This window comes from Myotis myotis, unplaced genomic scaffold (assembly GCF_014108235.1).
Source record: "Myotis myotis isolate mMyoMyo1 unplaced genomic scaffold, mMyoMyo1.p scaffold_m19_p_8, whole genome shotgun sequence".
Lineage (NCBI taxonomy): Eukaryota > Metazoa > Chordata > Mammalia > Chiroptera > Vespertilionidae > Myotis > Myotis myotis.
This window is the reverse complement of record NW_023416390.1, coordinates 10,621,355-10,644,381: the sequence shown is the minus strand read 5'-3', so window position 1 is coordinate 10,644,381 and position 23,027 is coordinate 10,621,355. Positions and strand designations below refer to the sequence as shown.

At 41.0% G+C, this 23,027-nt stretch overlaps 1 protein-coding gene across 3 annotated transcripts in view; it reads right to left on the bottom strand.

Moving 5' to 3' along the window:
• Positions 1-518: 518 nt before the first annotated feature.
• The window catches only part of FAM117B (family with sequence similarity 117 member B), an 82,704-nt gene continuing 60,195 nt past the window's right edge, over positions 519-23,027 (bottom strand). For 2 of the 3 annotated variants that reach the window (XM_036320693.1, XM_036320692.1), the window contains 4 exons: positions 18,222-18,365; positions 16,018-16,243; positions 13,459-13,579; positions 519-3,118 (listed from right to left, as the gene is read on the bottom strand). In XM_036320693.1, coding sequence (XP_036176586.1) covers positions 2,806-3,118; positions 13,459-13,579; positions 16,018-16,243; positions 18,222-18,365 — 804 coding nt within the window. In that variant the 3' untranslated portion in view covers positions 519-2,805. Of the gene's footprint in view, positions 3,119-13,458; positions 13,580-16,017; positions 16,244-18,221; positions 18,366-22,587; positions 22,702-23,027 lie in introns of all 3 variants that reach the window. The other variant, XM_036320691.1, reaches the window with a different exon arrangement.

Genomic DNA, 23,027 nt, shown 5'->3' with positions numbered 1-23,027 from the left:
AATATTAACCAAAAAGGAAAAACAAATATTTTTTAAAACATAACTGCTCACACAAAAACACGACAAGCAACAGACTCAGTCATGATCAAAACCAGTAAATTTACATGTTTTTATCACAACAAATTCTTTAAGGGTAAAAAAAAATAACTTAAGACTGATAAAATAAATAACCACATAATAGCTCCTTTTGCCAAAATATACATGCCACCTATTTCTTTTACTACAATGGAAACACATTTATTTAAAATTATAAAAAAATTAAATTATATTCCCATTGAAGTTATTCTAATTTACTGACTTCCTGTACAGTTTTCTATAGAATAACAATTGTAGAATGTTATTTTAGAAAACAGTATTGAGACCCATTTAAAAAAAATCAACCCCTTGGAACTTAGGGTTAAATAAAGTGGAATGGACCTTAGTATTTTTTCAAGATTGCGATAAAACTCCTATGTATAAAATTAGCCCTTTGGCACTGGCAGTTAAAGTTGTTTGTACCTTGCACCTTTTTTTCTTCTTCTTCAAATCTCAGGCTCTATCTCTCCCAAATCCACGGGATATGCTTGGTTGCCATACAATTCATTTACCTACAAATTCACATTCTCCTTACAACCAGACATTACAAGTTCCATTTACAAGACTATGTAAATAATAAAGTTATCCCATTCCTATTTAAATTACTTTAGGTTAAGGATATATGAAACTCTACAGAAAAATGTGAATTAGACCAACATGCACAACAGAGTAAAAGGAAAAACTTTACAAAGTGGCATTCAAAATACCCTTGTAACTTGTAGGGACGGAGACACAAGAAAGTTAAGTGTGAGGCAAAGAAAAGAACACGGATTTAACAGAACTCAAGTCATCCAAAAATAGCTGTGTGCGTGATTTTTAACCTTGTCTTTAACTTCCTATTCCTGCCTTTTACACTAACTCACCTGACCTCAGTTTTACCTCTCCTGTACTGCTGACAGAGCAGTTCTCTGTGGGGAAATGGTCAAGTCAAAGGCAAAGAATCAAAGTTCTCATTAAACCAACCAGAACATTTAGATCCTATATAACTGACTTAGAAGCCACATGTACAAATTCCAAGTAAATTAATTTTGAACAAAAAAGGTACCAAAATTCATCAGTCTCACCAACTAACCTGACAGACTTATGTTTGAATTTATCTAACTTCCCTAAATACATCTCCATTTTAACTTTAACAGGGTATGCTTTTCATTACTTAGATATTTTAAAGTTGCATGAGTATAAGAAGTCCTTTCAGAAGATGTATTGCTACCACTAGGTTTTCCTTGATGGGATATGTCTGGATAAACTGACATAGCTAACCCTCTAAACTGTCTCCTTTTACAAGTATTTAAATTTTTCTCCCTTTAATATGTATAAGAACATTACATCATTGCATCATAAGGTAGTATATGAAGACCTCAGAAGGATGCTTGTTACCAACAGAGTTTGCTGGAACTCACTTTTTAAAAGAGCTGCTCCTTAATTTTACTACCACATTCCAGACATGGAATACTGCTGACACGTGACACTGGCAGTAACTGTACTAGGATGAGCCTAAATCCAAAAAGGATGGATTTTTCAAAGGTTCCTGTTGCTTATGCCCCAAAGCTCTCCTTTGCCTGTACTCCTCACTGTATGGAAGGTTGGACGGACAACTAGCAAAACCTGTAGGTACCATCTCAGTGCCAACTACATAAAGAAACTGTCAGTCGCAAGATTCTGTGACTACGGATTGCTATTCAATGGATTAGGCTCCTGGCAAACTACCAACCCGGACCAAGTCCACAAGACAACAACATCACAAAAGCAAAGAAGGAAATCCATGCACCATCATTTGGGGATCTCTGGGACTATGATACAGTGATGATGAAAGGTAGGATGATACCTGTGGTAAAAGGAGATCATGTGACAAATACTGTGCAGAAAACCAAAGGGGCTTATTACTCCTAGCTAGCAACCAACACTGGGCAGCTTCCTATTGGCTCACTGACTTTCAAACCAACTTCCAATGATGGGTGAGAACTTGTTAAGCACTCATCTCCAGACTACAATTTTTCTGAGCACATGGTGGAATGTACACAGGAGTAGTGAAGAGAACAGCAGTTTTACAAATATTTCACCCAAAGCACAAACTTCTGACATCAAAAAACATAAATCACATCATGTACTAATATTGCTTTTTATTTCTTTTTTTATATACTTGTTCAACGCATTTACTTATCAATTCTTGTTTGGGAGGAGAACACAGTCATGAGAATAAGATTGCTGGGAAAATGTCAACAATCCCTTTGGTCCCAAAGCTGAAAACAGCTGAGAAAAGCACACACTGAGAAAGGGAAACAAGAAACAGAGGCCACCAAAGACTCTTTTGAACATCCGTTTGCTATGTTTCAGAAAATGTCACATTGGTTTTATAAAATAGTCATTATCATATAAAAGATGGTTCTTGCAGCATCATTCACGTCTCCAGGAATCATTTGCAGGGGTCAGTGTTTTGTTGTGTTTGTGTTTCTAACGAAGTTTAATTTGAAAACAAAACAACAACAACAAAAAAGTGGTATCAGCCCACCAAAAGCAAAGAATGAGACCTTTCTGTTTCAACTGGCGCTTTAGGAGAAAGCAGGCTAAGCACTGAGGGCTGGCCTTCCAGCGAGCCGGCCACCAGAGGGTGTTCTTCCAGAAGCTGTGCTGGGAGTCACCCTGGAAGCCTGAGCACGGCACAGCCAACTGAGCGCAAGGTGCCATCACAGTCAGGAGATCTGAGGGAGCAGTGGCTACCAGCACTGGGACCTACCCTTCAGCCTCCTCAATCGGTTCGGGTGGTGTGAGTAGCGAGGCCGAGGGCAGGATTGTACTTGTTCCTCGGGAGACTCGGTCTTGCTCTGCAGACAGGGAGGCCATGGCGATGGGCTGCAGCAGAGTGGTCGTCATGCCAGTGGTGACTGTCAGGCTGTGGCCAGAGCCCTTGAGGGTCAGATCTGGCGTGGGAAGGAGTGGCTTGAGGATGCTGACGAGGCAGAAAGCAGAGCCGCTTTTAGGAATGAAATTCACCTTGTTTTTGTCAGGACAGTAAAAGGCTGGGATTTCATGAAGTTGTTTTGGCCTAGATATGGAACAGACAACCCAATGCATTTAAGTCACAGAACAGTGGAAATACATTCCTTTATTATTATTTTTTAAAAGCAGAGAACAGACTCATATAAGGAATACAAAATTCAAGCTACATCAAAAGCTTCAAATGCTATGGACCAAAGCGGGATTAGACACATGATTCAAAATCTGTATTTCAGAACGCCGGGAGGACACCATTCACCTTGCTGCTGTCAGTTCCCTGGCGAGCCCGTGCACCAGAAGCTTTCCCAGGCTGCCAAAAGGGTCCACAGCACAAAACAGGTAAAGAGCCCCCGCAAGAGAGTCTGAGAGATGTGATAAAACGGCTTGTAAAAGGCTTACAAGGCGCACAGGGAGTGACAACCAGTGCACAAAGGAGGAGGGAGAGTTTGGGGAGAAGCAGCCTTCCAAAGGAAGTCACACCTGAGCTGGGTGGTAAAGAATGAAGAAACAGGCCTTGGGAGTGGGTGCAAAAAGAAAGGAGTGTCAAGTGGACAATGCTTTGGGTGGCAGATTTTACCGATGAACAGTGAATACTACCCGTGAACAGCTCTGACAAATGTAATAATTTATGAATAAAGACATTACATGAGGGAGTGGGCTCATGAAGAGAGACCCTGCTCCAGCTGCCACCTCGCTGGTCCTCTCCTGGCCTAAGCCTCCCCCTGAGGGCTCTGGCAGCAGAGGCCTGGGGCAGCGGGCCTTGGTTCCAGCCACTGTGTGACTCACCCCTCTGAGCCTCAGTTGTCTCAGCTATGAGATGGGTTGAACACCCCCTACCTCCCAGCCTTGTCGTTGGGACTTAAGGAGATAAATCCCAGTGCCTGGCACACAGTAAGTGTTCAATAGATGGCAAGGCCCTCTCTCTGTGTGGGACCTATGGAGATACTAGCCCACGCCTCTCCTGGAAGGGTCTAGATCTGCACTGTCCACCAGAAAAGTCATGAACCCCATGTGGCTACTGAACACTGGAAATGTGGCCAGTCAGAATTGAGATGTGTCATCAGAGTGAAATATACAGCGGATTCTGGCAACCTGGTACCTAAAAGGAATGCAAAATATCTCATGATTAATGTTTTACATTGACTACATGTTGAAATGACATATGTCTGGTACATTGGGTTACATGAAACATATTATTAAATTTAAAAATTACATCATTTAAATTGTTTCTTGAATAAAATAGAAACTTAACTCATTGAGTACTTTTAGGCCCACAAATGTGTTTGGATATGCTGCTGTTAAGAGGACACACTCCTCTATTTTTACTATCTGAGAGTATGTTTCTCTTTTTTTTAATCCTCATTCGAGGATATTTTCCATTGATTTTTAGAGAGAGAGTGGAAGAGAGAGGGAAAGACAGGGAGGAATATCAACATGAGAGAAACACATCGACTGGCTGCCTCCTGCATGCATGAGCCCTGACCAGGGCCAGCGCAGGGGAGGAGCCTACAACCAAGGTATGTGCCCTTGACCGGAATCGAATCCAGGACCCTTCAGTCCACAGGCCAATGTTCTATCCACTGAACCAAACCGGAGAGGCTTAGTTTTCTTTATTAAATATATATTTTTTTACTTTAGAGAGGAAGGGAGAGGGAGAGACAGACAGAAACATCAATGATGAGAGAGAATCACTGATCAGCTGCCTCCTACATGCCCTCTACTGGGGATTGAGCCCGCAACCCAGGCATGTGCCCTGACAGGGATCATAGGTTGATGTTCAACCACTGAGCAACACCAGCTGGGCGAGTCCTAGGTTTTTAATTATTTAATTTGTTTGAAGCTATCTTCTTTTATTTTTTAAAATATATTTTACAGATTTTTTTACAGAGAGGAAAGGAGAGGTTTAGAGAATTAGAAACATCGATGAGAGAGAAACATCGATCAACTGCCTGCTGCACACCCCCTACTGGGGATGTGCCCGCAACCAAGGTACATGCCCTTGACTGGAATCGCACCTGGGACCTTTCAGTCCGCAGGCCGATGCTCTATCCACTTAGCCAAACCGGTTAAGGTAGAAGCTATCTTCTTTTAAAATTTAAATTTTATTCTTAAAAATTGCTTTTAGAGATGGGGTGGGTGAGAGAGAGAGAGAGAGAGGGAGAGAGGGAGAGAGAGGGGGAAGCAGTGAGGGAGGGAGAAGGAAGGAGAAAGAGAGAAAAAAACACAGATGTGAGAAAGAAACACTGATTAGTTGCCTTGCACCCTGATCAGGGACTGTACCTGCAACCTGTATGTGCCTTGACCAGAACTGAACCACCACGTTTTTGGTATATGGGACGATGCTCCAACCAACTGAGCCACACTGGCCAGGGCTGAGTTTATCCTCTTAAAAATGACCTAAGACAAGCACTGGCTGGTATGACTGAGTTGGCTGTAGTGTCATCCTGTGTACCAGAATGACACCGTTTCAATTACGGGACAGGGCACATACTGATTAAACCCCCAATCAGGAGTGTGTGAACTACCTGACTGATATATATATTTTTTTTTTTAAATATTTTTTATTGATTTCAGAGAAGAAGAGAGAGAAACATCAATGATGGGAGAGAACCATTGATAGGCTGCTTCCTGCACGCCTTACCCCACCCCACTCCCGGATCGAGCCCACAACCCAGGAATGTGCCCTTGACCAGAATCAAACCTGGAACCCTTCAGTCTGCAGGCTGATGCTCTATTAACTGAGCCAAATCTGCTAGGGCCTGACTGATATTTTTTAATGAGAGAATCTAAAAAGTTTAATTTCCTGTTGCTTTCATAAAAACACTTATGAAAATATTTACACAAAATAATATAAACAGTAACTTTGTCTAACTAGCACCCAGATCAAGAAAATAGGACATTAACAGTAAAAAGCACCAAAAAGCACCAACCCACCAAAAGGAATCATTCCTGACCTCTAACACTTAACTTCTAGAAGCATATTATCTAAGAATCACACTACCGACCCTTGGGAGTGTATGACTTATACTTTTGGTAATAGAAGGTGTAAGTATTCATATTTTACAAAACCTTTCTTCTCAACTCAAGAACCATAACTACCAAAAAAAAATCTCAGAAATAGTTTTAAAATTTTATTTTTCCTTAAAAAGTTATCATTTTTCCTTAAGAAGTTATCATTTTCAAAGATAGACCACATTTTAGGACACAGGCAAAGTCTCTTCAAATTCAAGAAGATAGAAATCATACCAAACATCTTATCAGATCACAATGGCATAAAATCAGAAATCAACTACAATAAAAACGATGAAAAATATAAAACACTTGCAGGCTAAATAGCATGCTATTAAACAAGGATTGGGTTACCAAAGAGATCAAAGAAGAAATAAAATGCATCCTGAAACAAATGACAATGAAAACATAACAATCCAAAATCTATGGGACACAGAGAAAGCAGTCCTGAGAGGGAAGTTTATAGCTCTACAGGCCTACCTCAAAAAAACAAGAAAAAATGGTAATAAATTACCTAACCTTGCAAGTTAAAGAGTTAGAAAGAGAGCAACAAGAAAACCCCAGAGGAACCAGAAGGAAGGAAATAATAAAGATCAGAGCAGAAATATATGACATAGAGACCAAAAATACAATACAAAAGATCAATGAAACCAAGAGCTGGTTCTTTGAAAGGATAAACAAGAATGATGAACGTCTAGCCAGGCTCACCAAGAAACAAAGAGAGAGGACCCAAATAAACAAAATCAGAAATGAGAGAGGTAAAGTAACAATCGATCCCAGAGACATACAAAGGATTGTAAAAAAATACTACAAACTACTCTTAGTCCAACAAACTGGACATCCTTGACGAAATGTACATATTCCTAGAAAAATACAACTTTCCAAAACTCAATCAGGAAGAATCAAAAAACCTGAATAGGCCGATAACTACTGATGAAATTGAAACAAAAATCAAAAAGCTTCCAGCAAACAAAAGCCCTGAACTGATGGCTTCACAGGGGCATTTTACCAAACATTCAAAGAAGAACTAAAAGCTATCCTCAAACTATTCCAAAAAACTCAAGAGGAAGGCACACTTCCAAGCTCTTTCTATGAAGCCAGCATTACCCTAATCCCAAAATCAGATGAAAACACTATAAAGAAAGAGAATTACAGGCCAATATTCCTGATGAACATACATGCTAAAATTAAAATCCTCAACAAAATTCTAGCAAACCGGATCCAGCATTACATCTGAAAGATCATACCATGACCAAGTGGGATTTATTCCAGAGATGCAAGACTGGTATAATATCTGCAAATCAATAAACATGAAACATAATATAAACAAATTGAGAGACAAAAATCACATCAATTGATGCAGAAAAGGCACCTGACCAAATCCAACACCCTTTTCTTTTTTTTTTTTCTTTTTTTTTTTTAATATATTTTATTGATTTTTTACAGAGAGGAAGGGAGAGAGATAGAGAGTTAGAAACATCGATGAGAAAGAAACATCGATCAGCCGCCTCCTGCACATCTCCTACTGGGGATGTGCCCGCAACCCAGATACATGCCCTTGACCGGAATCGAACCTGGGACCTTTCAGTCCGAAGGCCGACGCTCTATCCACTGAGCCAAACCGGCTTTGGCCCAACACCCTTTTCTGATAAAAACTCTCAGCCAAGTGGAAATAGAGAGATCATACCTCAACATAATAAAAGCCTTATATGACAAACCTACAGCCAACATCATACTCAATGGGCAAAAACTAAAACCATTTCCCCTAAGAACAGGAAAAAGACAGGGATGACCTCTTTCACCACTCCTGTTCGACACAGTACTGGAAGTGCTAGCCATAGTGATCAAACAAGAAAAAGAAATAAAAGGCATCCAAATTAGAAAAGAAGACATAAAACTGTAATTTGCAGATGGCATGATATTATACACTGAAAATCCTAAAGACTTCACCAAAAAGCTACTAGACTTAATAAATGAATTCGGCAATGTAGCAGGATACAAAATTAACACCCAAAAATCTATGGTTTTTTTTATACACCAACTAGAGGCCTGGTGCACAAAATTATGCACGGATGGGGTCCCTCAGCCCGGCCAGCGATTGGGGTTGATTGGGGCCATCTTGCCTAGTCCGGAGGGATGGACCGCGGGAGGTTGTCTGGCTGCAGGGAATTGGCTGTGCGAGCGTACTGACCACCCTGCCAGCCAGGGGAAGGGATCACGGGAGGTTGGCCGGCTGTGGGAGATTGGCTGTGGGAGTACACTGACCACCAGGGGCAGCTCCTGCAATGAGTGTCTGCCCCCTGGTGGTCAGTGTACATCATAGCTACTAGCCGGTCGATCGGTCACTTAGGCTTTTATATATATACTAGAGGCCTGGTGCACTCGGGGGGTTGGAAAGAAGAGGTTCCTCAACCCGGCCTGTGCCCTCTCACAGTCTGGGACCCCTCAGGGGATGACCACTTGCTAGCTTAGGCCTGCTCCCCAGGGGATTGGGCCTAAGATGGCAATCAGACATCCCTCTGGCAGCCCGGCAGCCCTCGGGGGATGTCCACTTGCCAGCAGGGAGCAGACCTAAGCTGCAGTCGGACATCCTTAGCGCTGTTGAGGAGGCAGGAGAGGCTCCCACCACCACCGCTGTACTGGCAGCTGTCAGCCTGGCTTGTGGCTGAGCAGAGCTCTCCCTGTGGGAGTGCACTGACCACCAGAGGGCAGCTCCTTCATTGAGCGTCTGCCCCCTGGTGGTCAGTGTGTGTCATAGTGGCCAGTCATTCCCAATCTTTCTGCTGTTAGGGTTAGTTTGCATATTACCCTTTTACTAAATAGGATAGAGGCCTGGTGCATGGGTGGGGGCCGGCTGGTTTGCCCTGAATGGTGTCCTGGATCAGGGTGGGGGTCCCGCTTGGGTGCCTGGCCAGGCTGGGTGAGGGGCTGATGGCTGTTTGCAGGCTGCCTGCACCCCCTTTAGGGCGGGTGTCCCCACTGGGGTGCTTGGCCAGCCTGGATGAGGGGCTGATGGCTGTTTTCAGGCTGCCCACACCCCCTTCAGGATGAGGGGTCCCCACTGGGGTGCCTGGCTAGCCTGGATGAGGGGCTGATGGCTGTTTTCAGGCTGCCCTCACCCCCTTCAGGGTGGGGGTCCCCACTGGGGTGCCTGGCCAGCCTGGTTGAGGGGCTGAGGGCTGTTTTCAGGCGGGCCAAGCCTGCAACTGAAGCTCCCAGTCTCTCCTTTTTTTCTTTTTTAATTCTGGGATTTATTTACCTTCTGTAATTGAAACTTTGTTGCAGCTCCAACAACTTTGTTGTTTTGAGGCCGGTTAGCTGAAAGCAGGTATCTGGGGTTTCTTTAGCTTCTAAAATTGCAACATTGTTGCTTAGACTGGAGCTCAGAGCCGGGCTGCGGCAGGCAGGGAACCTTGGCTTCCTCCATCACTGAAGCAAGCAAGCCTCCTGTTCACTTCAGCTGCCTGGCTGCCGACCGCCATCTTGGTTGGCAGTTAATTTGCATATCGCCCTGATTAGCCAATGGGAGGCGGTAGCGGAGGTATGGTTAATTACCATGTTTGTCTATTATTAGATAGAACTAGAGGCCTGGTGCACAGATTCGTGCACCGGTGGGGTCCCTCAGCCTGGCCTGTGGGGATCGGGCTAAACCTCTAAAATCCCCCAAGTAGTTCTGGATTGCCAGAGCGTGCAGGTCAGGCTGAGAGACCGCACGGGTGCACTATCAGGGCTGGGGAGGGACTGCAGGGAGGGCTCGAGGGTGTGTCTGGCCCATCTCGCCCAGTCCCGGTCAGCCAGACCCCTGCAGCAAGCCAACCTACTGGGTGGAGCGTCTGCCCCCTAGTGGTCAGTGCATGTCATAGCGACTGGTCGAACGAACGGTAGGACACTTAGCATATTAGGCTTTTATTATATAGGGTAGACTAGAGGCCCGGTGCATGAAATTCGTGCAAAGGGGTGGGTCCCCACAGCCCAGCCTGCACCCTCTACAATCCAGGACCCTTCGGGATTGGGCCTAAACCGGCAATCAGACATTCTTCTCACAACCGCTCACTTACCTGCCTGCCTGATTGCCCCTACTGCCCCCTCGCTGACCTGGTCGCCCCTAACTGCCTCTGCCTGCCGGTCTGATCACCTACAACTGCCCCCCACTCCCGGCTTAGTTGCTCTCACTGCCCCGCTGCTGGCATGATCGCCCCCAACTGTCCCCCCTTGCTGGCCTGGTCGCCCCCAACTGCCCCCCCCACCAACCTGGTTGCCCCATGCAGCCTGCTGTTCAGTCATTTGGTCGTCACTCACTGCACCCCTGCTGGCCTGGTCACCCCACGCAGCCTGCTGTACAGTCGTCCATCCGGTTGTTTCGGTCGTGACGGCCCCTGACTTTATATGTATGGATAAAGAACTCATAGGAAGAGAAACTAAAGAAACAATCCCATTTACCATTGCAACAAAAAATTAAGATACCTAGGAATAAATTTGACCAAGGAGGTAAAGGACCTGTAATCAGAAAATTACAGGATGCTGAAAAAAGAGATAGAGGAAGACATAAACAAATGGAAGAATATACCATGTTCATGGATTGGTAGAATCAACATCATTAAAATGTCCATACTACCCAAAGCAATCTACAGATTCAGTGCACTCCGCATTAAAATACCAACAGCATATTTCAAAGACCTAGAACAAACTCTCCAAAAATTCATTTAGAGTAAAAAAAGACCCCGAATAGCTGCAGCAACCCTGAGAAAGAAGAATAATGTTGGAGGGTTCACAATATCAGATATCAAGCTATATTACAAAGCCACTGTTCTCAAAACTGCCTGGTACTGGCACAAGAACAGACAAATAGACCAATGGAATAGAATAGAGAACCCAGAAATTGACCCAAAACATTATGCTCAATTAATATTTGACAAAGGAGGCAAGAGCATACAATGGAGTCAAGACAGTCTCTTCAATAAATGGTGTTGCAAAAATTGGATACATGCAAAAAAATGAAACTAGACCACCAACTTACACCATATATAAAAATAAACTCAAAATGGATAAACGACTTAAACGTAAGACAGGAAACCATAAGAAACTTAGAAGCCATAGGCAGCAAAATAGCAGGCATATGTCGTAAAAATATCTTTACTGATACAGCTCCTAAGGCAATGGAAACTAAAGAGAAAATAAACAAATGGGACTACTACATCAAAATAAAAAGCTTCTGCACAGCAAAAGAAACCATCAAGAAGCCCACTGCATGGGAGAACAGTATGGCGTTTCCTCAAAAAATTAAAAATGGAACATCCAGTTGACGCAGTAATCCCACTTCTAGGAATGTATCCCAAGAAAACAGAACACCAATCATTAAGGATATATGTACCCCTATGTTCATTTGGAAACAGCCTAAGTGCCCATAAGCAGATGAGTGGATTAAAAAACTGTGATACATCTACACAATGGAATACTACGCTACTGTAAAAAAGGAATTCTTACCATTTGCAACAGCATGGATGGAACTGGAGAGCATTATGCTAAGTGAAATAAGCCAGTCAGAGAAAGATAAATATCACATGATATCACTTATTTGTGGAATATAATGAACAACATAAACTGATGAACAAAAATAGATCCAGAGACAGAGAAGCATTGAATACAGTGTCCAACCTATGAGGGAAGGCGGGAGGTCCGTGTACGAGATCAACCAAAGGACTTGTATGCATGCATATCAGCATAACCAATGGACACAGAAGGGGAGGAGGTGTGGCCAGGGAGAGGTCAATGGGGGGGAAGGAGACTTATGCAATACTTTAAATACCCACTCTAACCTCTAGTTGAAGTCAGTTACTTCCCTTAAACTAAGAGTAAGACTTAGAAGAGTATTCTTTAAAGAATAATGAAATAAGCAAAACATTTTTAATTAGAGCCAATAATTGACCTTTGCTTTAATGCCAGTGAATCCAGTGCATTTGCTCTAATTTTGACATAGCTAGTGCAAAAAGAGACTAATTTTTAAACTCTGAGTTGTTTAATTTTATTTATTTTTTAAAGAAATATTTTTATTGATTTTTAGAGAGGGAGGGAGAGGGAGAGAAACTTCGATGTGAGAGTGTAACAACTGGCTGCCACCTGCAAACTTCCTACTGGAGAATGAGCCTACAAACCAGGCATGTGGCCTGACCAGTAAGCAATTTAATCTAATCAGCTGACCCAATCAACACAATCCAACTGGACTGAGTGAACAGCTTAATCCAATCAACTGGTCCAATCAACGTGTTCTGATCAATCCTCATTCTCTCAATTTTCTCAGACCTCTGGTTTCTCTCCTCATTCATTCAATTGTCTCCCATCTCTCATTTCTCTCCTCATTCTCTCATAAAGGAACAGAAGGATACCAGATTTCAAAATGATTCCAAGATGTTCATAATGGAGGAAAAAGATAAATTATGCGAATCGGACAAGGTTGGATATTATCCACATTGTATTTTAGGTTTCATAGTGAGAAAAAGCCAGAAAAGAGCCTCTTACACTAGCAACCATAGTGTGATTGGAAGGTAAATACTATCACCATATTCCCAAATAATGTTCATCATCTATTTGCTCATCGCATTTACACTTACAACCCTGCAGCCATCACTGATAAAGCAAAGAGCATTTCAGCTACTGAAAACCCAAGGCTGTAATACTTTCTGAGCAACTTTTGAGTCTAAAATTGGAATACTTGATGAGTACCAGTCAACAGAATAGGAGCATAGGTGATTACACACCAAAAGTACCAGACACTGTTGAAAATTTTACTTCTTACTATCTTCATCACAGTAACATGATTCGGCAAAGTAACAGAATCCTGTTTCCTATATTGGCAAACAAATATTTTTTAAAACTATTTAACAAAATGAAGAACAAGAGTAGATAAAAACCAAAGGGAATTCAATTCTTGAAAAAAGGAAACCACACTGGGTAAGATCTATGGTATATCTTGAATAAATATACTGCTAAATTCAAAGTGTGATGTTGACTGCATACAGGTTCAAAAATAACAGCCACAAATGATACAGTGGAAAGAAGTTAGAAAAGGTGAATAACAACTGGATATTAAACATTACTGTTAATTTTCTTTGATGTGATTAATGGTATTTTGGTTATGTAGGAGTAGTGTGGTTACTTTTAAGAAGCACATATTAAATTGTATTTAAGGTGTAAAGTAATGGTGCCTGCAAATTACTTTCAAGCAGTTCAGCAAAAACACTACCACAAACAAAGCAAATACAGCAACATTTTATTACAGAACATAGGGAGTGGTTATATGGGTGATCACTGTACTATTCTTCAATTTTCATAATAAAAATTCTCACAATAAAAGCTTGAATTTGGGGGGAGGAGTGTACTTACGAGCATTCCTCAAAGACTTTGACCCTTTCACAGCCCTCTGGAGGTTCCCTTTTGAACATATAACTGTTGTTGGGTTTTGGTGAAGTTGCATATTTGGGCAAAGGAGAGTTGTTCCCATTCTCTGCAATAAACAACATGCTGGATTACTAAGAAATGCTACTACATAAATGCTTAGTCATACTGTAATAAATTATTCTTGCCCCCCCCCCCCTTTCCCCACCATGAGCCACTTGAGGATAGAAACAGTGTTTTACTCATCAACACCAACCCAATATCTAATTCCTGGTAAAGAGAAGAGAATGTTCGTTAAATAAATGCATAAACAAATCAAAGATTTTTATGTCTTTTTCACTTATAATCACCACCTCCTAGGCCCGTCTCTGATTTATTTTTATTCCATACATAGCACACAGACTCCAATAGCACTACCATTCTTCCCAGTACAAGTAACTGTTTGCTTATCATGCTCTCCTACGCTACCCTTCAGAATTTCTCAGTTGATTTCTCGGCTCCTCCAGTTACCATCTCTGCCCCAGGAAGTCAGAGCCATCTGCACTGTACGCCAGACTTCCTTTTGCCTATGAACTTCTCCATGCATGTGTAAGAGATTTTCCTCTCTGCTTATTTCCCACAACTGCCTTCAAAGTCTGGCTCAAAGTTTTTAAAACCTTTTCAAATTAATTATATCAAAGGGAACACTTCTTACTTTGGTATTCCTGTTCAGTGCTGATGTCCTCGGTTTATATGTATTAACTTAAAATTTCTTGATACATTACGTAAGTGTTCTGAGTTTTCAGCTTGTGTTTGCTAAGCTACAAATTCCTTGCCAAGAGTAGCACAGTGGCTCTGTTTTCTTACAAAAGAAATTCAGAGCAGCTAGTCAGTCACTAATCTCCTAAAATCAAATGCAGCAGGACATAAAATTTATGACATGCTGTCAAAGGGCAGATTTTAATGGCCACGACTTTTTAAATGTTGGAGGGTACATTTGATTGAGCCTAAGTACCAAGAGTAAGCTAAATGGTTTGCATTCACTACCTCATTTAATCCTCACAATAAACATAAGAATTATTATGCAGATTCCTGACAAGAAACACATGGTCCAATCAAAGGGCGTAACTGAGTGGGTGTCAAGCTTGTGTGCACATTGGAATCACGGAGCATCTCCTAGTGCCTATTCCTACAACCCCCAGGGGCTGTGATTTAATTGGTCTGGGAGTTGGCCTGGAACAGTCGTACTTTATTTAACCTAGAAGCTGGCAGAAAAGGCTTCAAATAATAATATTTTACAATGGCCCATAGTTTGAAGTGACTTCTTCAGAAAACCTTAGGTTCTCTGCATGTCTCAATAACTTAAGTGTTTGGTAGTAACAGTCAGCTGTAACAATGAAACATTTTAGGATGTTCAACACACTGTATGAGGTCCTAAATAAATGACTACTGAACTGAGCTGTAGAATCCTATTAATAAAAGCTTAATATGCAAATTGTCCCCTCGGGCGATCGTTCAACCAGGAGACCGGGAGTTCGACTGCTCGCTATGACATGCACTGACCACCAGGGGGTGGCATGGAACATAGCGGGTGTCAGCGCTGCTGGCCCCAAAGGGCTCTGGCGAGAGTGGGACCATGGTGGGATGGTGGAGCAAGTGAGCGGGCAGGCGGCACCAGGCCAAGGCAGGTGCGAGTAGGGGTCCGATCACCCCACCCATCGCCCCACAGATGGCAACCAGCAGCAGCAGAGGGGGCCTGGCCCCAACCAATCACGCCGCAGATGGCAACTGGCAGCAGCACGGGGTGGTGGGGGAGGGGTATGGGGCTCCAGCACCAATTGATCACCCACAGGCGGGATGGTGGAGCAGATGAGGGGATGGTGTCAGGCCAAGGTGGATGCCAGGCGGCTGCGAGTTTGGGGGCGTGAGCTGGGGCCCTATCTCCGCAGGCCAAAATATTGCCCTGATACAGACTTATGAAAGGTCCTATTTGTTTTAAAAGGTAAGAATACTAGTAATTAATATTCAAATTGCTTAGGTCACCACGTTATTTTTCAAGTTGCATAAGTAGTTTAATACTGTAAGTAGCCCTCCAGGCTTCCCTTGAATAGTCATTTTGCATGATATTAATCAGCTCTATTCCTTCTAGAAATATCACAAGTATAGATCCTAAAAAACACTAACTTAAAGGTTTCACATTTAATTAAAAAGTAGAGGGTAGTAAAAACATTACTACTAAATGACAGAGAATAAAATGCTCTTCATGACCAATGTTCATCTCATTTATACCCAAAAGAATGTTTCTCACTAATAAGACACTTGTATTAATAAGCACAAAGAAGAAGAAAAAAGAATAAAAACCCATAAACTCACCCACCTTGACCATCACTGAACACACCACAATAAAACCTGTTTTGTACTCCAATTTTTTAAAATCTGTTTTGAAACACCTCAAACTAATTACCTTAGTGCAACTTTAAGTGTGTGCGTTCTGCTAGAAAATAGAATAAATGATAACACAGGTGGTATTCTCTTATCATCTGGTAACAAATTCCTCCTGTACTGTACCTTTATCTCTGGGATCAACGAGCAGGTCATCAGCTGAACAAGGGCTCTCTTCGCTGCCTTCATTGGAGATGGTGAGGAATGACGCGGGGGACACAGACTGGGAGCGGCTGCTGTTGTTGCTCCCCCTGTCTGCCCCACCAGGAGTCTGCGTGTCGATGCTGCGTGTGCTGCTACTTCTCTGTACAAGGGGAGGAGGTGCACGATGGCCATCTGGAATATCTTGTGGCTGTTATAAAAGTTTTAAAAATATGTGTATTTAATCACTGATTTTGAAACTCAGCCAGAAATGCGCCCAATATTGACCTTCCCCTGTGGTTCCAGAAGACTAAGTCAGAAATCCCCTACTTATGAGCCTAATGAGAAAGAAGCCTTTGTGTTGCTCCATTAGTGACATCCCTGCCTAATCTGACTCCCCGACTGGACACCGAGCAGCCTGGGCAGACTCTCTTTCCAGGAACTGGCACCTGACAGGTGGCCAATGCTTACTGAATGATAAATTAAAGTTACTTATCATGTGCTAAATAGTATTTAAAAATTTATGAAGAGGGGCCATGGTAAATGAGAATTCTATGTGTAACACTCAATTCCATTATTAGAAGAAAAGGTTATCCATTGTGGGAACTTCAGATACCTGATGTTAGGCCCTGTTACCTTCTCCCCCTGCCAACTCTCTGAGTTTTTTTCAAAGAAACTGCTACATGAGGAAAAAGTTCATCACAACAGTGCTAATTATAGAGGGGAATCAAGGGGAACAATTTAAAAAAGCTTGTGGGCTCACTTTTGAGGGAAACCAGGAACCTGTTTACCTGTGCCTCATTGACATTTATTACATGAGGGAAAGTTTCCCTATCATGCAGCATGGAGAAGAGGGTGTGAGGAGTTGTGTTTTCTCTAATCTAAATGAACCTTTAATCTTAAGCATCAATGAAATACTACTTAAAACTCTTCAATTCAGCCGAAACCGGTTTGGCTCAGTGGATAGAGCGTCGGCCTGCGGACTGAGAGGTCCCAGGTTCGATTCCGGTCAAGGGCATGTACCTGGGTTGCGGGCACATCCCCAGTAGGAGATGTGCAGGAGGCAGCTGATCGATGATTCTCTCTCATCGATGTTTCTAACTCTCTATCTCTCTCCCTTCCTCTCTGTAAAAAATCAATAAAATATATTTAAAAAAAAAAACAAAAAAAACTCTTCAATTCAATCACTGAAGAAAAAAGCTTAGTATACTCTGTGACATGGTTTTAAATACAAACAGGAAATTTTCTGTCTTACATATGAGTCATTCTTATGTGTATTAAAGTTAGTAGAAGAGTACACAGTCTTATGTGCATGATAGGTAAGAACTGCACTTCATGATGTTCTCATTAACCTTTGAAATAGTAAGTGACAAACAATAAACAGGTAGCCCTGGCCAGATGGCTTGGTTGGAGCATTGTAGTGCATCAAAAGTTTATGCATTGGATCGACTCCGGGTCAGGGCACGTACCTAGGTTGTGGGTTTGATCCCCAGTCCAAGTGCATATGGGAGGCAACTGATCAATATTTCTCTCTCTCTCAACCTTTCTCTCTCTCTCTCTCTCTCTCTCTCTCTCTCTCTCTCAACATACCCTAGAGTATTTAAAAAAAGAAGAAACAGCCGAAACCGGTTTGGCTCAGTGGATAGAGCATCGGCCTGCGGACTGAAAGGTCCCAGGTTCGATTCCGGTCAAGAGCGTGTACCTGGGTTGCGGGCACATCCCCAGTAGGGGATGTGCAGGAGGCAGCTGATCGAGGTTTCTCTCTCATCGATGTTTCTAACTCTCTATCTCTCTCCCTTCCTCTCTGTAAAAAAATCAATAAAATATATTTAAAAAATAAAAAAGAAACAGTTCACGCTTAGAATTTGATGTCATATCCCTCTCTCCCCAACAAATTAGTAGCCTAATCTTTTCTTAAATGGAGTTATAATAATTAGAATTATACCATCTGTCTGGTGCTTTTCAAATACAGATAAATAAAAAACAGCTTCTGTTCAAGGATCCAAATTTAAGTCATATCAGTTGCCTCTATGACATGCAAAGAAATGAAAACTTTCACTCACTTAGTTTTTCAAAAGATAAAAATTGTCATTTTCTCTCAATAAGAAGGAAGAAACCTAAGTAAATATGAAAAACAAAATCATAAATTTTTTAATAGGTAGAAGAGTTAATGAGTAAGGATTACTTACTATAAGTTGTTCTTCCTTTTCCCCTGTCTCTTTAATTATTATTTCAATCTCCTGATTCAATCCTTCCACACTGTTCCGGAACCGCGAGCCTGTTGATTTGGTGATGGGAACTGCTGGAATAAGAGTACTCTTTGGAACAGGAGCCTTGAGAAGAGGAAATAAAGCAGGGAGAAGAGAGATTTAACACTCATTTGAAACATACTTTTAGTTTACATGAGTAACTCTAAAATAAAATAAAAATATAGTCTATAGGCCTCGTAAAAAGTGTGAGTGACCAAATCTCCTTCTCAGTATACTGTACATTAACAATTTAAAGATAAAAACCCAGACAATCAAGATAGACTTTCAGAAGTATATGCACATCTATGAGGAACTATAAAGGGAAAACGGATAAAAGAATACTAAAAGAATTTCAATCTCAAATTATTGTATGATTGTAACAGAGTTCTAATTTCAGACATAACTTTAAAGTCCTCTAGTGACACAATTAACTGTATTTATAGCAAGACTGCGATGGGAATAAGGTCCCTGTAAAATTTACTTACTTATACTTCCATTGTAATGATTTTAATGTTTTTTTCAGGAATGAAAATGATATGATTTATTTTCTTTTTTTTTCCAAAGCCTATCTCTAACTTAAAAAAACATTTTTTTTCACTGACAGTTATTGCTTTTGAAAAGAAGTAACTGATAACATAATTATAGGATATTACTTGGTTTCTTTTTTTTTAAATATTTTATTGATTTTTTACAGAGAGGAAGGGAGAGGAATAGAGAGTTAGAAACATCGATAAGAGAGAATCACCAATCAGCTGCCTCCTGCACACTCCCCACTGGGGATGTACCCACAACCAAGGTACATGCCCTTGACCGGAATCGAACCTGGGACCCTTCAGTCCACAGGCTGACGCTCTATCCACTGAGCCAAAACGGTTAGGGCATTACTTGGTTTCTTGACAAAATACTCAAAATTAAATATGAGACAAGAATTGCAAAGGCCCTGACTGGATGGCTCAGCTGCTTGGAGCATTGTCCCATACACTGAAAAGGTTGTGGGTTCGATTCCCAGTCAGGGCACATATCTAGGTTGCGGGTTCAAAACCCAGTGGGGGAGAGTACAGGAGACAACCAATCAATGTTCCTCTCTCTCTAAAATCAATAAAAACATATCCTTGGGTGAGGATTAAAAAAAAAAAGAATTGCAAAAATATCCGCCAAAGTTCAATGCAACAGTGTGCCTGAGATCTCTTGTAAATTGTCCTGCTGCCTGGTAAAGAAATGTGATTAACCCACCATTCACTTGGAGGTTTCTTTGAAAAACTTGTCTTTCTGAGGAAGGTGGGTAAGCAAAAAGGTAACAGGGCCTTTGATCAATTATCACTAGTTTCATTCAATGGACAACCCTGTCCTCTGACAGAGAACTTAGTGTTAAACCTGTATTCCTCGTCTTTTATTCCTGCTCACCATTATAATTGATATTTTTAAAAATTAAGCATAACACATTAACAATCCTCGGAACAGGCAAGGAACTGGTGAGAAAGATCTAAGGGGCAGCTTCAATCTGGAGTGCCGAGGCAGCGCTTCTTCACTGCTCACTGCTGGGCCCCTCCGCCCCACTTTCCTCACATAATAGGGGAACTCAACCACCTCAGATTGTAACGTGTTATTTTTTTTTCATTTCCTCTATCTCTAACATCTTTCTATGCTTTTATGCTTTAAAATTATTATTTACCAAGTAACATTCATAGCTGAACGGTATTTTGTTGTATAAATAAATATATTAAGAATAAATGCTTTGCTATTGGACAAATAGTTTCCAATTTTTCGCTACTCAAAAAAAAAATGCCACTATGAACATCCTCTTAAATAAATATTGCATACAAATATAAATATTTCCTTAGGATAAATTCTTGGGCCGGAGGGACTACTGACTCAATGTACAGGAAAGATTTTCAGGACTTTGATTCATACTGCTAAATTAATCGGCAAAAACATTTTTAACTCCTCACAGTATCTGCACTTCGTGTTCACTGCAGCAATATTTCTGAGAGCCAAGATATGTTAACAACCTAAGTGTCCGCTAACAAATAAATGGATAAAAAACAGGGTTATACACACAAACAATGAAATATTATTCACCCATGAAAGAGGAAATCCTGCCAATTGCAACAACATGGATGAACCTAGAGGACATTAGGCTAAGTGAAATAAGTCGGAGAAAGACAAATACTGTGTGATGTTACTTATATGTGGAACCTTAAAACAAAACAAAACAAAAAAAACCACCTCATAGAAACAGGAGTAGATGGATGGTTGCCAGGAACAGATAGGTAGGAGAAATGGGTGAACATGGTCAAAGAATACAAACTTCTAGTTATAAGATGAATATGCTTTGGGGAACTAATGTATAGCATGGTGATGACAGTTAATAATGTATTGTATACTTGGAACTTGCTGAGACAGATCTTAAAAGTTCTCACCAGAAAAGAAATAAAAAGGTAACTATGTGAAATGATGGATGTCTTAACTAACCTTATTGTGGTAATATTTTTACAATATTATACATATATCAAGTCATCAAAATGAATAGCTTAAATGCACAATGTTAAATATCAATTATATCACTATAAAGCTGAGATGAGGGGAATGATACACTGAACTTCTTCAAAATTATTTGAAAATAATTTTTTCTCTGTGAAAGACCCTGTTAAGAGAATGAAAAACTAATTCAGACTGAGAGAAAATATTAATATTTGGAATTCACAAAGCCAACAAAGAGCTTGTATCCAAAATATATAACGATCTCTCAAATATATAATAAAACAAACAGCCCAATTTAAATATGGGCAAAAAACTTGAACATACATTCATTAAAGAGGATTTACATATAGCAAATAATCTTAGAAAAATGTGACAGTGCAAATTTATATCAAGTACAATACCACTACACATCTATTTGAATGGCTAAAATAAAAAATACAAGAGGCAGAGTAGGTGGAAGTTACACTCACCCTCCTCCCAGGTCCAAATTGGAATTACAACTAAATTACAAAACACTCCACCTGAATAGCCAACTGAAGACTAGCTGAATAGAAGTCTTATAACCAAGGATTTATAGAAGAAGCCACTTTGAGACTGGCAGGAAGGGCAGAGACATGAAAAGGGCTGGCCCCACATCCATGTACAGCAGGTGGGAATCTGCAGGGACATCTCAGCTGCAAAAGTTACCCCCTGAGGAGCAAGGGGTCTCAAGCAAACGCATGTGCATGCGGGTAGATGAGCCCATATAACATCTGGCTGTGAAAATTAATGGGGATTCTGTCTGCCAGGGAGAGACAGTACTCTGCTCAAAACCCAGGTGCCCTCTTAAAGGAACAGCACACAAAATCTCATTCGTGGCCACTTAGTCTGGGCTCCAGCAGAGAGAGGGAAGATCAGAGCAAACTGGAGATGTGGGAGGACAAACAGGGAGTGAGGCTCCAGGGAAAGAGCTGAAGGGACCGCTGCCAGGGCCTCTATGCCAAGTTCCTCTCAGACAACACTCACAGAAGACATCTTCCTGGGTCAAGCACTCCCCTCCATACTGCATCAGCCTGGATAAATGCACTAGCCCCACCCTCATGACTCCATCACCCTGCCCTGCCGAGCTGTTGGAAATTACAACCAAACTTTAAATTTATGAAATCAAATTTGACCCATGTACCAATATTTTAGGACAAAATTAGTTTGAAAAAATATATACCTCTACCTATACTTTCTCTTGAAAACAATCCGAATATACTTAACAATCATCAGAAGGTATCAACCTAGAAAAGGTGTTGACAAACTTTCTCTTGTTTCTCCTTGCCTAGGGACCCCATCCAATTTCAATTCAGTTAAAGAGAAATGTTCCCGGTGCGAGCCATCAAGAGTAGTTTATAGGATTCTATTAAGGAATCAGGGCAGCTAAACGTTTCCCCTGTAAATGACTTTATGAGACAGGTATCATTATCCTCAATCCTCAGATGAGGAAACCGAGACTTAGAGCAGGTTACCCGTCCAAGGTCTGATTCCACAGCCAGTGCGTATCTCTATTATTCTGCCTCCAACATACTAAATTGATAGATACAAAGTATGTTAAGTCAAAATATGAAAAATTAGCTATGTCTCTTAGAAGTCTTATCACAGATCACCAAAGGAAAATATCATTTTGTCAATTTAATATTCTGGTTTCTTTTTTTCAGTTTATTTTTATGAAGGTTATGATTCAGTATTAATCAGTTTCAAATGTGCTTTGGCTATTTTTTTCCCACAGTCACCTATAAAATAACAAATCACCTGCAAAATAAAAAATCTCGTCTGCATTTTGTGTTATCTGTGCTCCTACCTGACACTGGTTAATGGCTGAATGGTTGCCATGGAATGGTGATTGCCTTTCTTTATCTCGATGATGTCGACTGCTATGCTTACTTCTCTGCAATTGCTGGCGTAATTTTGCAATCTGCAAAGGGGAAAATACATGCATCAGAGTGTTTCCCATACTATATAAAACATCCTTGCTTAATAAGAACCAGAAAAATTCAGTCTTAATAAAAGTTTTGAATTTTTAAACTGTATCACAAAATCTTATTGTATCTACACATGCATATATAAAGAGATATTCCAAGTACTAAACAAGTGAAGTTTTCAGCATTTAGAATAAATTATATTACAACTTTCACAAAGAATTAAAAATTCATACTTATTCTCTCATTGCCCTCATAAGTCACATTTTATTTAGATTTCTTTATCAAACTTGTGACCTTCAACAGCTCCAAAAATTAAACT